At 38.2% G+C, this 17,303-nt stretch overlaps 1 protein-coding gene across 8 annotated transcripts in view; it reads left to right on the top strand.

Moving 5' to 3' along the window:
* The window catches only part of TP63 (tumor protein p63), a 208,512-nt gene that overhangs the window by 59,819 nt on the left and 131,390 nt on the right, over positions 1-17,303 (top strand). For all 8 annotated transcript variants that reach the window (XM_010959242.3, XM_010959241.3, XM_010959240.3 and 5 more), the window contains exons 2-3: positions 11,951-12,079; positions 12,889-13,021. In XM_010959242.3, the coding sequence (XP_010957544.1) occupies positions 11,951-12,079; positions 12,889-13,021 (262 nt within the window). The remainder of the gene's footprint in view (positions 1-11,950; positions 12,080-12,888; positions 13,022-17,303) is intronic.

Here is a 17,303-nt window from a genome sequence, read left to right as displayed (position 1 = left end):
AGAAGAGAGCCATTGCTTGAGAGGAGAGGAAGAAAGGAGGGGCAACAGCTGGGAGGCCTATTTGGGTGAGTAATGAGGTTCAAGTAGACTCAGGTGGAAGCCCTCTGGAAGCCTGATTAAACCAAGATGTCAGGGCTTAGAAGGAAACTGTGAAGACACATCTACCAGCTCTGGGCTGAAGTACACTTGGTTTCCTCAGCAAGAAGAAACAACAAAGGACAGACAACTCAGGAGGAAGTTTTTTGAATTGGTAGGTAAAGAAAAGGTAATAAGGGGGCATTTCTAGACGCGAGCGCGTTTTACTGCCAGCCATCCTAACGCCTTGGTCCATCAGATAACAAGGTCAAAAGACTCCTGTGAAATGAATAATAGAATCGTGGGACCAGAGGGCCTTAGGGATTATCGGAGTCAGCCCACTCACTGCACGGAGGGGGACTCGGTTGCGAGAGAAGGGCAGCGACTTGCCCAAGCTCACCTGTCAGGCCGGGCTCTGGCCTCCATCCGTCCTGGGAGAGTCGGCACGGCAGACTGGGTAACAGCACAGCCGCTGAGTTTGCCGCCCTCACTTACTGAGCGGGCACCTTTGGAGAAGTTACTTACGCTCTCTGTGCCTCGGTTTCCTCATCTATAAAATGAGGATAATGATAGTCTAACTTTCTCATGGGTTGTTGGGTGGGTAAAAAGAACTGATATCCATAAAGCATGTAGAACGAGGCCGAGCCAGCGTGTGGTATGTGTTCTGTGACAGTAACTGTAACTATCACACCATTCTGTTTCACTTGAGTAATAAAACAGACGTCTTAGTGAGCAAGACTGTGATAATACCTTGCCTATTTAAGGATAAATATCTGGAGAAAATGCAGATTTATCAAGGTGCTCTGTGATTGATAAAAAGCTCCAAAGGAATGAGATTTTAGGTGAGTCCCAAATCCGTGTGTTTTCATATGCAGTTTTGTCAAAGTGTGGATTCCTGGGCCTCACTCCAGAGCATCTGAAACAGAATCTCCTGGAGGTAGGGACAGAGACTCTGTATTTCCCGATTGTGGGCCAGGTGATTCTGTTGAACTTTAAAGTGTGACACCTACTGCCCCTTGCTGGGCAAGTGGAATAACCTTCTGTGGCCAGGATCCAAGGCCTTCCCTCTCCGTGACAGGTAGATTCTATCCTCTTCTCACTGTGACAGAAATGGAAATGGAGACTCAGAAAGGATGAATAACTTGCCTAAAGTAACTAACTTTGTGAATAACAGACCAGAGAATCTGAAGCCAAATCCTTAAGACCTCAGAGTGAACATCCTCCAGGTTACCATGTGATCTTGAGGAAGTAAATTACCATTAGGCTTCAGTTTTCTTGTCTGTAAAATGAGGTGATATTGGTATTTACATCATAGTTGCTGTGAAAATTAATGCATACCAGACACTTTGCAGAGTACCTTGTTCATAGAAATAATCAAATATCAACTGTTATTTCTGCTATAGATATTGGCATTGTTACTTTTGCTCTAACTCTCCAAATATTTCCTTCAATAAGCATTTACCTGACACATCCTTGGTGCCAGGTCCTGTGCTAGACTATGAAGTCACAAAAGCCAGAAACTGAAATAAATGAGGTTCTTATCTTGAAGGACCAACCACTCAGAAACTGTAAATAAGAAACTGTACCATAAGACAAGATGTGCTCCTGACTAGAAGGGAAACAGAAAGTGCCAAAATGATTTAGAAAAAAGAAAGCTTATCTACCAGGATCCCTTAGGAAATATGTCAGTTTGTGTAGTTGAGTTTTCTAGATAAACATATGCTCTATAAATAGCATTTTAGTTTTCATTTTAAATTGGGATGTATATAGATATTTCTGAAAATAAGGCATAATTTGCCATCTTTTTAAACCAAGAATAGTGTGTGCCACAGAAACTCTTGACAACTCAGGGTTACCACTGGAAACTTTATTTAATGGTCTATGTCATCACACCAAATTCTCCAGGGCTTTGGGGATATACTGGTCTTTTTGTTCTTGTTCTTGGTTTTAAATTGTTGTCTATGTCTTTCATTGCTGCAAAATAGCCACTTCTCTCCACGAAGAGGTCACTGTGATCTGTTCAAAAGAGTAAAGACTTGGGAGTCAACCCAGCCTAAATTTCTGTACTAACCATGCTAGTCTGTATGCACCAAGGCCATTTATTCATTCATCAAATGTTTATAAATGCCCTGTTATTATGTCTGGAATTCTGTTACTTATAAGGAGGCAAAGATATATTTGCGTAAGTTTCTATCCTCAAGAAGCTATAATGTGGAAGTTTCTTAATCACTCAAAGCTATAATTTCTTCACATCTCTCAAGTGGAGCTAAGGCAATAGCTAACAATGAAGTGTTACGAATTTTTTGGGGAGGTGGGTAGTGGAGGGATACACAATGCCTACATTAGTAGGGTAAGGGCTTTTTTCTTGAAAGCAAAAGTCTTCTTCAGATTTATTTAAGTTTATGAATTACAGATACTAAAGTAGTTCTTTAGTTAGAGTGACGTGGCAAAATAAGAACATTCCAAAAACAAGGAATGCGCTCAGCTTTATGCCATTTCGACTTACCAAAGTTTTCACAGGGACGCTGCACTTTCAGATAGCAGGGGAACCTGTGTTTCCTGGTGCTGCTCTAGGCCCTCGTGACGCAGCAGTGAATGCTGCAATCTGCTCCCACTGACTTTATGTTCTGAAGGAGGAATGACAATAGACCAAAAAATATATAATACTATTTCAGATAACTGATCTAAAAAGTGTATAGAAGAGGTGCATAGAGAATGGACCATTTTCTTGAGTTTATGTACTTATTTGTCTAAATTCAATCTAGAACACTCCTTAATCCTAACAAAACTCCTCTGTAGATTTTCATTTCCCCATGGACCTTCCGGAACTCTATACTCTGACATCTGAGCAACGGATGCTACTTGAACTTCCCATCAGGTCTTCACACGAGTGCAAAATCTAACTTATCCAAAACCTGATGTCATGGTTATTACAGCTATTCAAATATCTCCTAAATTTTAACTTGGGGGCAGTTTATAGGTAAATGCCTGTGTTTAAGCACGCACATGTCTATATTTGCATGCTATCATGTTAAAAAATGACATTGTAAATAAGATGGACTCAAGTCACCCTTATCATCATCTTCTACCGGATGCCAGATTCTGGGTTGAAATGATGAGAATATTAAGTGATAAATTTATTATAGGAGAGTGTTTTTTGATGATTACATTTTTTTTAAATGTTTGTGGATTTAGAGAGACAGCTCAGTTTGTGAAAAGTTTTAGTTGTACATTTTCTTCCTGCAGAGCATTGCAGTGGGATCCAGGATGCCTGGGGTATGGCACTAGAGCTTTATGGACTTCCTGTGGGACTATGAACAAAATCCCTATGAGTCTTCATTTATAGAAAGAAAGTATAGATGCTGAGAAATAAAGTCCTTTCGAGTTATTCTTTGTTCTATAACTCAGTGTTGTGAAGAACCAGGAAATTAGTAACATGGTTCTTGACTTCTAACTCTTCACTGAGCTGGGGCAATACCATTCCAACATGAGTAAATTACAGTAGAATTGACTAGGGACAAAAGTACTAAAAATGTGCCAAATTGATGATGTGAATCCAAACAAAAAACAAAAAAAAATTGTAGCTGTCTGGATCCATTCGGGCTGCTATAACAAAAGACCACCAACTGGGTGACTTATAAACAACAGAAATTTATTTCTCACAGTTCTGGAAGCTGGGAAGTGCAAGATCAAGGCACCCGCAGATTCAGTGTCTGATGAGGTCTGATTTCCTAGTTTATAGATGGTTGTCTTCCCTCTGTGACTTCACACAGTGAAATGGCAAGAGAGCTCTCTGGAGTGCCTTTTATAATCCCCTTCATGAGGACTTTAACCGAATCACCTTCCAAAGACCCTACTTCCAAATACTAGCACGTTGGGGATTAAGTTGCAACATATGAATGTTGGGAGGGACACAGACTTCCAGTCTACTGCAGTAACCTAGGTGTGCTGAGTTTTGTACCGGACATTGGTAAATGTAAAGAATAAAATCTTGGGGGAAGAGAGTGGGGTATAAAAGGTCATAATTTGAAAAGGCTCTTGGTTGAAAACAAGCATGTAGGATACAACTGGCTGAATAATTTGGAAAAGAGTTTCTACCCAAAGGAATAAAGGGGATGAAGGACAAGGTCCAGTTAGGTTTTTGTCCAAGGCACAAAGATGAGTGTAAATGCTGAGTCAGGAAAAAAGCAACCTGATGAAAATTCTGTTTGGGGAAGACTGCTGATCATGTACAGCTTAGGAAAAATGAAATGAAGGCTGGAAGGAGGGTCAGTGGGAACTGGAAGTGTGAGAGACAGGGTCCATAGGTTGGAGAAACTTTACCTTTAAGGCAGCAAATGGTTAAGGTAAAGAGTGGGGCACAACATATGAGACTTAGAGATTTGGTACTTGAGAGAGGAAAAGATCACTTCAGAACTAACAACTGGGGGGTTGACCCCATATATACAGATTTGAAGAGAACTTGGGAGCTGGGTGCACAGTAAAGGGTTAAAAGAGAATCAAGCTGTGGGCAATAAGATCTTAAGACAGGTAGAGATGGGAAGAGAAAAGGTTTCTGAAGGTGAAAGGGAAGTCAACTAACTCTGGGAGAACAGAGGAGAAATGAATGTTGAAAGATGTAAGAGAGTTCCTTAAGAATAAGTTAATCAGTTCAGTGATATTATATAAAAAGGAGTTCCTTGATTATGTCACTTTGTTGTCCAAATTGTGATAAATCAAAAATATTAAGGCATAAGATATGCTGTAAATGCATTTTACCCATTTAAGTTTTGTTTGCCAAAAGTGGAGCTGGGATATGGGTTCAACTTTGGGGTGAATAGAGCAGGAACAGACTGGTGATTTTCTAATCATGAAGTTGAAAGGGGAAGATCTCCATTTAACAAAAGAAAGTTGTTAATGGACCTGATTTATTAGACCATGTGAGTGATTTCCTGGAGGTGGATTTATCTCAAGCATTTGAGTAAAGTTATTCCTCCAAGGTTCATGGGTACTGTCAGGTGCAACAAAGAGCGAGTTTGCTAAAAGGTATCAAGGTGCTCTTTGGCATCCTTAAAAATCAGGCATAACAAGTAATAATGTTAATCATAATAATAGCAGAATAAATGGAAAGTATGGAGATGTTTCTGAACTAAAAATATGAAAGAAATGGTGTGATTTGAAATGCTCCTGAGGCCAATCAGGAGACTTGCTCTGGAAAAGACCCAGACAGGTTGGTGATAAAGGCTTGTGTGAGGTGAGAGATTGGATGGATGGATGGAAGGAAGGAAGGAAGAAAGAATGAGAAGCCATGTTCGGAGTTTTGAAGCACATTTGTCTGAGAATTGAGGACACCCCGAGAGTTTCTGAGTGCTCCAGTCCCCTTGGAAGGCAATAGCGACCTCAGATGTCTTTACTTACACTAACTACCTTTGAGAGTCAACCACTTCTGGTAAGATTGAAAATCTGCAGAAAGGCCAGATACTCTATAGTTGCCCAACTTTTATGATGAATGAAACTTAGAAGTCATATATGTAATTTAGTAGAACATGAGCATTTAAGTTCTACAGTCCTAAATTTAAATGCCATCTGGATCGTTTATTAGCTAAGTGAACTTGAACAACTTCCTTATCGTTTCTGAACCTAAAGACTGTCACCTGTAAACTGGAAGGGCAGGGCCTAGGAGGTGAAATCCTGGCACAACCACTGGCAGGCTTTTCCTGCCAATCACCAGGTAGGTCAAGCACGAACCAAAATGAAGGACCCAGGCTGGCTTTCCTGTCCCTAAGAAGGTCACGGCCCAGTGGGAAATTAGGAGTCGGAGCATGAGGCTTTGACAAAAGGTAAAAATTAGACAAACATTGAAGGTGTTTTAGTTCCAGCAGTAAATTATGAAAAGCTTTCAAAAAAGGAACATGTCTCATTCATCACTAAATTCCCCATATAATACTCAGTATATACATCATTGAATCATTTGCACATAGCCTTTAACTGAAATACATTATTAAAGAAGGGCAGCAATAGATTTACAGACAGATAATTTTATAAATTTTTTTAAGTCTGAACAATTTCACTACTTTTTTTTCACATTGTTTTCAGGAACCGAGGTAATGGTAAAATAGGAAAATTTGAGTATTTATTACATGTGTTTTTAAATATAATATAATTTAAGTTTAATGTTTTATAATACATTGTCAATTATTGTGTTTATTGTGCTTGGAAAATTCCAGAAAATTTAAGTCTGCTTTCATTAGTCAATACTCCAGCACAACAATGTATTAGGGTAAGTTCTTCAGGTCTGGACCTCAGTTTCTTCATGAAATAAGGGAGCAAGGCTAAACAGACTGTAAGATCACAGCCCACATTGACTTTGTATGAGGTCCTCAAAGATTCAGACTCATGTGTGACCCCATCTTCCCACGGTTGGTGAGGGGGCCCCTCCAGGTCTGCTGTCATGGAAGTTTCTGGTGCCAGATTCTTTCTCTAGCAGAACTGACACCCCATGAAGGGGGATTTTGAGTCAGGAATCTAGGAACAGCCAATGAGCTTCTTGTCTGCATTACTACTAACTGCTGTTTTATTTTGTTAAGTGAATTAGGGGATGTCTGTATAGAATCAAGTATATTTCTAGGTTGTTTTTTAAACTGTTTTTCTAGTTTTGTAATGTTAAGTTTGGATGATCTAAAGGGGAGTAAGGAGACTTTAACTGCGGGAATAAATTTTCAGAAAACAAAAATGGGGACTCCTGTAAGAGGCCAAGAGGCAGGGAACTCATGATGAGAATTAGTGTCTGATGCATGAATTTATTCTTACTGTACTGTGCATGAAGACCTATATTGAGTACAATACAGCAGAATGAACTGATTCTTTTTAGATTTCAGCTTTTCCCTCTATGATATAAATATATATGTAGTATTCAATATGTTATATATGTATGTGTATACATACATATGTATGTATGAAAAATTGAGCTGAGTGGTCTCTGAAAGTTACTAATTCTAAAATCTATCTATAAAACTTGTTTTGATCTTTAAAATTTTAGAGTTTTGGAGATTTTTCAGGAAAGCTGGAAGAATGCAAATATGAGACTGACTTGAGTGATGAGTTTTGGGGAAGAATAGGAAAAGCAAGAGGGAATGCAGGCTGTTAGCAGATACCCTTTGGTGTTTTTGGGTACTTCTACAAAGAGCAAGGTTTTCTTCCTTCCTTCCTCTCCTTCCTTGCTTCCTTCCTTCCTTACTTCCTTTCCTTCTCTCTCTCTCTTTCCCTCTTTCTTTCTCTCTTTCTTTCCTTTTTTCTTTCCTTCCTCTGAGTTAATAAAAAGAGTGTGGAATAGTTTCTAGGAAAAAACAAGCTGAAAAGAAAAAAAAAATGACATAAAGCTTTCTATCTTTGGGTATAACTGTTTTGATAGAGCAATCATTCTTTGAGTGAATTGCTCCGGAGATTCAGCCAAAGGGAAAACTGTGGAAGATAGTTACAATTTATCTCATTCTTTCTGCTCTCTGCTGATCATTTTCCTCCCTTTCTCTCAATAATGTTTTACATAGTTGTTCAGAGAATGGAAATCAATACTGGGTTTACAAAGGAGATACCTTGAAGATCCTTAAGCCTATACCATTGATTTTTTTTTTCTAAAACGGAACCCTTTCTTCAAGTGAAACCTTGTCAGAGCTCTAATACACATAAAACAGACAAAAGCCAAATTTCAAGGTATTAAGAAGGAGAGAGGCATGTTTGGAGACTTACCAGTATGGTCATTTCTTTACATCTGGTGAACACACTGAGACACTTACAATTTCATGCAACATAATTAGAAAACCACCAATCCACCCTAAACCCTACCCCCATCTTTTATAATAAAGCTAGTGCCTGAGATCCTGAGGGAAGAAGTTGCCCAATTTAATGAAACAAACCTAAGATAAAGGTGACCTAGAAGAAAGTGAGAGGTGATGGGGGCACTGTTTTGGTCTAAGGACACAGATAAAAGATGAATGGTTTGAACTGGATTGAAATGAGATAATTCTGGCTTAACGTAAGTACTTCTGTATGACACCTTTGCAGCTTTAACAAACCTTTCAAATACACTATTTAATTAGTTCAATTCTGTATTTCCTGGATCCAAATTATATAGTATTTGCTCTAGTGGAACCAATGTATTGATTGTATAAATGTGAAAATGTGTAACATTTTCTGTAAGTAAGCCCTTCAAGTAAGGCTTTCAACCACTCTATGGAGGAAGGATAGTAGAGAAAAGTAAGATACAAAGAAGTTAAGTAATTTTGCCATGGCCCTACAGAATGTTAACAGTAAAACGGAGATTTGAACCTGATTCTGTCTCACTCCAAAACCCATGTTCCTTTCACTCTAACCACAAGGAACTATCAAAACTGCGAGAAATGCAAAGATGAGGGATATGGTGTTAGCCCTCAATGACTTAAAATCGCCTAGAGTAGACGGATGTTACACCAGCAACAAGCTAGCGTTGATGAGATGCAACAAAAGGCCAAGAAAATTTAAAGCAGCAGCCAGGACATACTTGTGAGAGGAAGAGCACTGAGGACTGGGCAGGCACTTGAAAGGCAACAAAGCAAAGACGATTATCCTTATGTCACCTTCAAGGAAACCGAGGCTCACAGAGCTGAGAGGTGTTTCCAGGGTATTACAGCTGGTTAGTGGTGACACAAGAGATGCGAGGAAGATCTCACAGGAGTGAGAGTGAAACTGGAGGGAAAATATGAAACAAAGGAATTACAGAGCAAGCACAAAGAGAAACCAGAACTTCCATGTAGAAACAGTGAAAGAAGTAGAAATACTAAGTGGCTGTGGAGCCAATGGCATTTTTCTCTCTTCTGCTTTAGAGAAAAATGAGAGTATCTAACTTCTGTCTAACCCTCCTTCCTTCTTTCTGAATCAGCCCCATACTGTTATTTCTTACATCTACATTTCTGCCAACTTTAAAAAAAAAAAAAAAAAAAAAGGCTGCTTCTGTATTGAAAGTCACACACTGAGCATCGTTATCCCTGAGAATATTCTTCCTGTTGCTGTGTTTACCTTCTAGTGCTCGCCTGGCTGTCATCGTACCAATCATAGCGTTTAGGTCTTTGGATATTAGGGATGTGCTTGTGCGTCTGTGTACATGACCATCCACACGAGGGTTTATTTACACTTGGGGGTTTGAGCAATTCATACGTTTGTTCATCTCCACTTTTCTCACTGGCTAGGAATTGTTTTTACTTTTGTTTTCCCCACTTCCTTCCCCTTCTGTTTTATTTGAAGAAAAAATGCAACGTAAATCAAACATACTCAAAAGTGTCATCCGTGGGAAAATTCTTCACAACTCTCAGTCAGTATTATTAGGTCCATTAAATCTCACTTCCTTTCTACTCACTAGTTGGGAGTATGTAAACCAAGTCTGGTATCCAAATCCAAAAAAGAAATGAATAAAATTAATGTACTCTTTCAATTTAAAAATATTGGGTTTTCAGATGCTCTTCTAATTACAGGCAGGTTTTGTAGATGTGCCCATCAGGGATGTCATCGCCCACTCTTACTTCCATCCTCCACCAGCTTAACTTTCTCACTCCTCATTGGTCCTGCTCTGCATAGGTCACTGTATCTGCTCTCATGGATTTATTTTCATCCTAGCATGAGGATTTCTGTTTCTATACTTCTGGCCCATTTCTGTCCCCAGAGTTTGAAGTTCATTTAACTGTCCGCTTCACTTTTTACATACCCCATGGGTACTTCACAGTTACCATGCTAAGTTGGAACCCCTCATCTCTCCTTTCTTTCCAAGCTGGATCTTCCAAATGTATTTACTGACTGACTTAGTGGAATCACCAACCACTCCATCCAAGAAGTAGAAACTTGAAGTCCTCCTTGACTCTCTTCTTCCTTCTGCTTGCGTCAGTAACAGAAATGATATCTGATGTGACATTTTCACTAATAATTAAATCTATCTCCGTCTTCTCCATCCCCACTTCTGCTGTCATCCTATTGTCTTACCTGGGCTTGTGCAACAACCTCCTAAATAATTCTGCCCACAAACCAACAAGCTCTAAATGCTTCCTCCACACAACCTCCGGGTTTATCAATGTAAAATGTATTCTGTGTCAATCTCATGTTTCAGATCCTTTAACACTGTAGAGATGGATGTGCTAAAAAATTGTGTAGAACAAAACACACACACACATACACATATATACACACAGTGAGTACAGTAAAGCTGGGAATTTCTAAATAAGATCAATAGATTATATCAATGTCAATATTCTGGTTATGATATTTTGTAATAGTTTCACAAGATGGTACTTCCCACTGGGGAAAAGTGAGTAATCAGTACATCGATACTCTCTTTATTTTTTATTACATGTGAATTTATAATTATTTCAAAAGAGAAACTTCATTTAAAAATGCCTTGCAAAAAAGAAATTCTTCAATACTCACTAGAAGTATTGAAGTATTTAAGCTTTTTATAAAAAACATATCACGCAAGTTTATACTTTCTTCTCCAGCTTTATCTCCCAGCGTTCTCTGCCCCCAATTTTTCCACTGTACTAACAATGCTGTGACTGCTGTCTCTGTACCATTAGTCCTTATCTAGCCTGGCTAATTTCTTCTCATCATTTAAGGCTCTTTCCTTGGTCCATCTTATGAGATGATAATATTTCATTGTTGTGCCATTATAGTGTTACACACACTCTTACTACATTTATTAAAGATTTGTTTTCCTGTTTTACCTTCTATACCATGAATTTCTAGAGGGTGAGACAGTCTTATTCACTTTGCATTTCCAGCGCCTATGATCTTCCTGACAAATATTAGATGCTGTCTATATAGCTGACTTGAGTAAATGAATGTGCATCTCCATATAGCTTGGAAATCACTACAATAAATCCAATGGTATTACCTTCTATTATGTAACTAGACTGGAGCATTCATTTGTAAATTTGAGATGATTGACTATCCTAGTACACTATTCATTTAACTCTTTGTAATATTAACAGTAATGATTAAGAGCTTAGCTAATTTCATCTTGGAGTAAAATTAGTCTGCTGATAATCACAATGAATCACATACTAAGATGAAACGTGCAGATAAAATGCAGATTTGGAGAAGGCATCCCCTGAGAAAGCTGATATTTTCCTTCATATGCATAGGGATCAAGGTTAACTTTTTTTTTTTTCAAGTAAAGACAAACTTGAGGACCCTCCAATGAGATGAAGCAAACAGAAATAGCATTCATTTGCAGTGTATTCAGATGTTTGCTTATCCCTTAGCCTAACATAGAATCCTATACTCCAATTAAAAACCACCCACACACACATTAAGGTATGTAACTGGTGATTAAAAAAAAAAAAAACAACAACTCTGGGTCCAGAGTTTTGAGTTTATTGTCCTTGGGCCTGATGTTAAGATAGTAGTTATGCGAGTGGGGTGATTATGCTGAAGGTGAAACTTAAGTTTCTGAACTAATTTCTGTTTGCTGATTTTACTTCTTACCTGCTGGAGGCTAAATGGGAAGATAATCAGTTGAAAAATTTATAAAATGGATGTAATAATAGGTCAGACTCACGGTCAGACCTAATGAGGGAATGTTTGTTTTCTTTATGAAAACTGCAGAACATAGATGTTGGATAATGGAGGTGCAAAGTATAACATTACTAGTTAAGAAAAAAGAGCTTTGATAGAAAACTTGACTTCCTGACTTTATGGCAAAATGGGATCCCTACCTCTGCCCAGAGAAATATCAATTGTGTAACTTGTAAAATTTGCTGTGTATACCTGCAGGATTTTGAAGATTCACTTGATTTTTTGATCAAGTATGCTTTAATTTTAATACTCAGAATCATAAATGCAGAAACTATAATCCTAGTCTCATTTTTGTCCTTTTAAGGTTTGTAGAAACCCCAGCCCATTTCTCTTGGAAGGAAAGTTATTACCGATCCACTATGTCCCAGAGCACACAGACAAGTGAATTCCTCAGTCCAGAGGTTTTCCAGCACATCTGGGATTTTCTGGAACAGTAAGTATCAAATAAGCCAAAAAAAAAAAAAAAAAAAAAAAAGGGAAAGAAAAAAGTTGAACTTGAATTAGTATAAATAGGTAATGGTAGATAGTCAAAGTATTGCTTACTAGGTCATGTTTATAGAATCAATAAAAATCAGTTTATATTGTTGGGAAAAAATTACTCCCTCCAATAGTATCTCTGTGTTCAAAATTCAGTGGAGGTTTATTAAATTTCCAGCACCAAAAGATCATTATTATTCCAAGGTGGTATAATTTTGGAGGATCAGAAGGGCTCTCCAGCCTAGCCCGAAATAGCTTCCCCAAGGACTTGCTGATACTCAAATTCATTCCTCTGGGTTAAAGACTCTCATTTACTGTTATGTTGCAAATACCCTCTGGGAAAGTGGAACACTGAATTTTGTTGGTCTTTATGCCTTACTAGGAAAAGGACTATTATCTCCTTTCTTAAGATCAGGTTTGGATAAGTGCGTAAATTAAGGGGAAGGCGAAACAATGTCAGAACACTGGGGACCCAAAGGCAGAGGGTGTGAAAGATCCCTGATACTTTTCTACCCTGGGTTCCACCCAGCACTTCTTTGATGAGGGTAAGGATCGTGATTCTCGTTTACAAATAGGGCTTAGAGTTGGAATGCCAGAGATTATACATCTGGTAAGTGGTTGAGCCAGGATTCAAACCTAAGGTTTCTGACTCCAACCAACAAGCTTTGCCAACTTTGAAGCAGAAAGAGCTCATTGTTACCAACTGGATGAGTGTGTCTTAGTCCCTTTCCACACCTAACACACCTTTGTTTTCCTTTATGGCAGGCCCATTTGTTCAGTTCAGCCCATTGACTTGAACTTTGTGGATGAACCATCAGAAAATGGTACAACAAACAAGATCGAGATTAGCATGGACTGTATTCGCATGCAGGACTCGGACCTGACTGACCCCATGTGGGTGAGTGGCGTGGACTTCCTCTTTAATCTGTGGGCCATGCTGTCCACTTCTCTATTACACTTGTCTCTTCCATGGAATGTGAAAAGGCAGGTGTCTCTGAATGGGCAAGGCCATTGGAAAGCCAGCCAATGTGGTCAGCAGAGAAAAAATTAGGAACTGTGGATTCTGGGTCTGCCTTTAGGGTGCATATGTTTCCACTGATGTGAGGAAGGGAGTCAGAAATAATGCCTTACACTCTATCTGAATTGTCCCTCATGTCTATCCCGACTTCACAGTGAATGGTACCAGCCCAGTGCTTTACAGCTGATGGAGACAGTCAGAACCAAAGTCAAGATCTGAATCCTATCCAAAGCATTTTCCACTATGGCGGACTATCTCTCTCATAGAATTATTCTTCTTTAATGAAGGAGGATGAAGTAAAATCTATGCAAACACTCAGATTTAAGTACTTGGTGATAGAGTAAGAGGAAAGAAGCTAAATAATATATAAAACAGGGATTTGGTGTGAGTGTGTGTGTATGGGATTACCACTGAGTCCCTCATGACTTTAGACCTCAGGTTTTAATCTGTAAAATGGCAAGAATTTAGGTGCTCACACCTCCCAGGTAGCTAAGGGGTGGATGGGTTAATGATAGCAAAACGCTTTTCTGAGGTGTTCAGGTGAAATTTCCTGTATTTGTGCAGTGTATCATGCTGGTTGGTGGGTTCTCTTTTCTTTCCTTTTTTTTTTAATCTTTCATTTACCACACAAGTCCTACTGCTTTTTTTGTAGAAAGCAAGAAAACAAAAACTTAAAGGAAAATAGAAACAAAAAGATCTATAAAGTATCAAATTACTTTATCTGAAGGACTGGTACAAATGAAAGATGTTTTGGTATGCCTTGACTTTTTTGTCTGATGTAAAATTTTATTGGAATTTTCACTATATGTTTTTTGATTATAAATTGTACTTTTTAAATTGGGAGAAGGTGAAGTGGGGAGAGAGGAGAGGAAACAACAAAAAAATAGAAAGTTGTAACTTTGCAAATACACTGATTTTGGTCACCAAATTGATAAGGGAATAATACATTTCTACTCTGGCCCCTTCCATTATAAGATGGATACAGTTCTCAATTATCCTGAACTAGTGAATGGAAACTGACAGATGAATCTGAGGGGCAGGTAATTCGAGGCCTTGGAATGTATTACAATTAAACATAAGTATTTATAATTATATAAATTTGAATTTGACAGTGATGTAGAAATTAGGATATCCCCAACTCATTTAATAATATTACCTCTTAAATTGATGGGTAGCACCAGCCTAGGAAAACCTTTTTTATTATTCTCTCTGGAGATTTTCTGATCTGACTCTTGGATTCATAAAAGTGAGCAAAAGTTACATGGTTTGTGATGGAGAATCAAGCCTTTTCATTTGCAATTTCTGTTATGATTTTTTTTTCACATGTGGAAGCAAGCGTTCTCTTAATGTGTCTTCTTCATTTTATTAGAAGTGTTCTCCTTGAGGACATTTGGTGTTTTTCCTCTCCTCTCTAGCCAATTCCTATCCATCCCTCAACAGCCAGTCTGTCTTGTCTTCTCCAGGAAAACATTTCATATCATTATTCTCTACCAATATGAATTAGAGACCATTCCTCTGAAGCAACCTAGATATATTTCTAGTTGCATTGCTTATTACAGAATATTATAGTTGTTTCTTTATCTGTTTCTAAACGGAAGAGGCACCATGTTTTGTCAAGCCTGGTGTTTGTTAGCACATTTGGCCCACAGCAGGCCGTCAGGAATTTTTTAAGTTATAAGAAATGAGACTTGGAAGTTATCTAAAAAGTCAAAACATTCTCTTTAAGACATCCCTGTCCAAAGTAACTTTTTTCAATGACGAAAATGTTCTATATTCCTGCTGTCCAACCCGGCAACCACATGTATCCTTTGGACACCTGAAATGTGGCTGGTACCCATGAGGAACTCAACTGTAACTTTAGTTAGTTTAAACTGTCACATGTGGCTAGTTGGTAGTGTATTGGGTGGCACAGTTCTAGAATATCACCAGGCAGGGGGCCATTCTCTGAACGTTCACAGCAGCAAACCTTCCTGTCCTGCTGTTCACAGCAGCAAAACTTCCTCCTGTAGTCCTTCCTCTTGCTTATGGTGTGTCAGGATAGAAAATGTTGTGCTTTTTCTTCCAGTACCTCTTTTTAATGAAATGTAGGTTTATCTGTGTGAGAAAACCTCCACTCTTCCCTCATGAGATAGTCATACTGTTGAGTCTCCACAATTTCCCTCCTCTGAAGAAGCACAGGGCACCACTGGTAACTAGGAATTCTACCATCACTTACTAGCACCCTGGAACTTGAAATTGTTTGTCAGATGGAGGGTAATGAGAAATCAGGAAAGAAGACCAGGATAGAAACATTTGCAAGGAGTGATGGATGGAAGTGATTCAGGAAAACTGGAAAAAAAAAAATGGAAAGGGGTTTTGCCAATGAGGAGACAAAATAGGTCACTTGGGAACACCTATATTGAAAGGAATATGTAAGTGGAATGAGAATGAACTTGAGTAAATAAGTAAACTTGGCTATCTGTGGCTGCCCTGTTTTTATCTCCAAAGAACTGAAACATTGCTAATAAAATGCAGTTCTGTATGAATCCTGAGTTTCCCCTTGTTGTGGGACCATTTCAGCATCTATGTGTAGAGGCCACAGAGATGAGACCAGAGGCCACTTAGATGGGACTAATTAACGATCATATCCCTCAGCAGTGGGAATGGCAAAATGGCGGAATGGCTCAGGATGCAGTAACTGGGGTTCTGGTCTGGCAAGTGAGAACTAGGATCCTCTGGGCTTCCTGGTCCTTCTAAACTGAAAGCTGCGGCAAGTGGCGTGAGGCTCTTTCCTTCCATCACTCGGTAGCAATACTTTCACTTTTCTGTGCATAGGTTAATAACTAAATAGTTCCAAAACTCTGCCCATAAATCACTTTCCTCTCACATATAATATTTAAAAAATTGGGATCTCTGCCAAACATTCTCTCACTATGCAAGAAATGTGAATCTGTGGACAAGAAATGACATGTCAGATTATTAAGGACAAAAATCTTAAAATCGAGAATGGCATCCCATTTTTATTGGTTTATGAAACAACCTTCACCTTAATAATTAGTCATGAAGTGGAATCATGTTTCCGCTCTGATTATGAACAAACGGAATTTGAATTCAGACAGTGTGTGTGTTTTCTTCATTAGAATGATTTTAGTGTCATTGAAGAATGAACTACATTGGATGAGCAAATGATGGTGAATGAGATTTCTCAAAAAAAAAAATGTATAATTTTGGCTATGTTTCCAAGATCCTTATTGGCTCCTTCTTATGTTGCCTATAATATTACTTTATATCTCTGCTTTACCTTATTTATAAACTGTCTAAGCATGCCTATCAAGTCCTCAAGGAGTGGATAATGATAACACTTAAATGTTCTCCTGGAATGATGGATGGAAACTACATAACACTTACTTTTGCATTTCTTTATTCTTTATACTTTGATGGAAGCCCTATTTAGTTGAATTGGGTTTTTCCCTGGGGCTTTTAGTAGTAATTATCTAAAACCAACCACTTTTGTAAGTTTTTATTGTAGCATCCAGTTATAAATGCAGTCCTCAGCTCCACATATCAAAAGAGCAGACAGTGTGTTTGTATTTGGGAAGGCTTGGGCCACAGCACCTAGCATAACACCCTACATCTTCTATGACCCAGTATTTATATAAGATTTCAGGTAGACTGTACAGACTAGATTGAGGCACAAGCATTTCTTTAGCGCTTACTGTATGCTGTGTTATTTGTGATACAGATGAACAAATCATGGTCCCCAGCCTTGAGAAGACCGTAATATAGCAGAAAGCAAGTGTATATAAAATTACTTATGAAAAGTACTGAGACATATGTTTTTTTAAGGCACATAGAAAAGGAATGATTTATTGTGCCAGAGAAAGACTGATAATATATTACAGAGAAGATGATTTTTATTTAAGCTTTGAAATTTGAGTCAATCAAAATAGGCAAAGCAAAAAGTAGTTTGAAAAGGTAAGACTGAAATGATTAGGTAAAGGGAAATTTATATAGAAAAGAAAGATAAAATATAGATTTAAAAAATTACAACACATGAACTTACAGAGAAAAAAATGTGACAATGAGTGTGTATATGTCCATGAATGACTGAAAAATTGTGCTGAACACTGGAATTTGCCACAACATTGTAAAATGATTACAAATCAATAAAAAATGTTAAAAA

This window comes from Camelus bactrianus, chromosome 1 (genome assembly GCF_048773025.1).
Source record: "Camelus bactrianus isolate YW-2024 breed Bactrian camel chromosome 1, ASM4877302v1, whole genome shotgun sequence".
Classification (NCBI taxonomy): domain Eukaryota; kingdom Metazoa; phylum Chordata; class Mammalia; order Artiodactyla; family Camelidae; genus Camelus; species Camelus bactrianus.
Note: the sequence above shows the minus strand (reverse complement) of the source record. Positions and strands in the feature narration are given on the sequence as shown.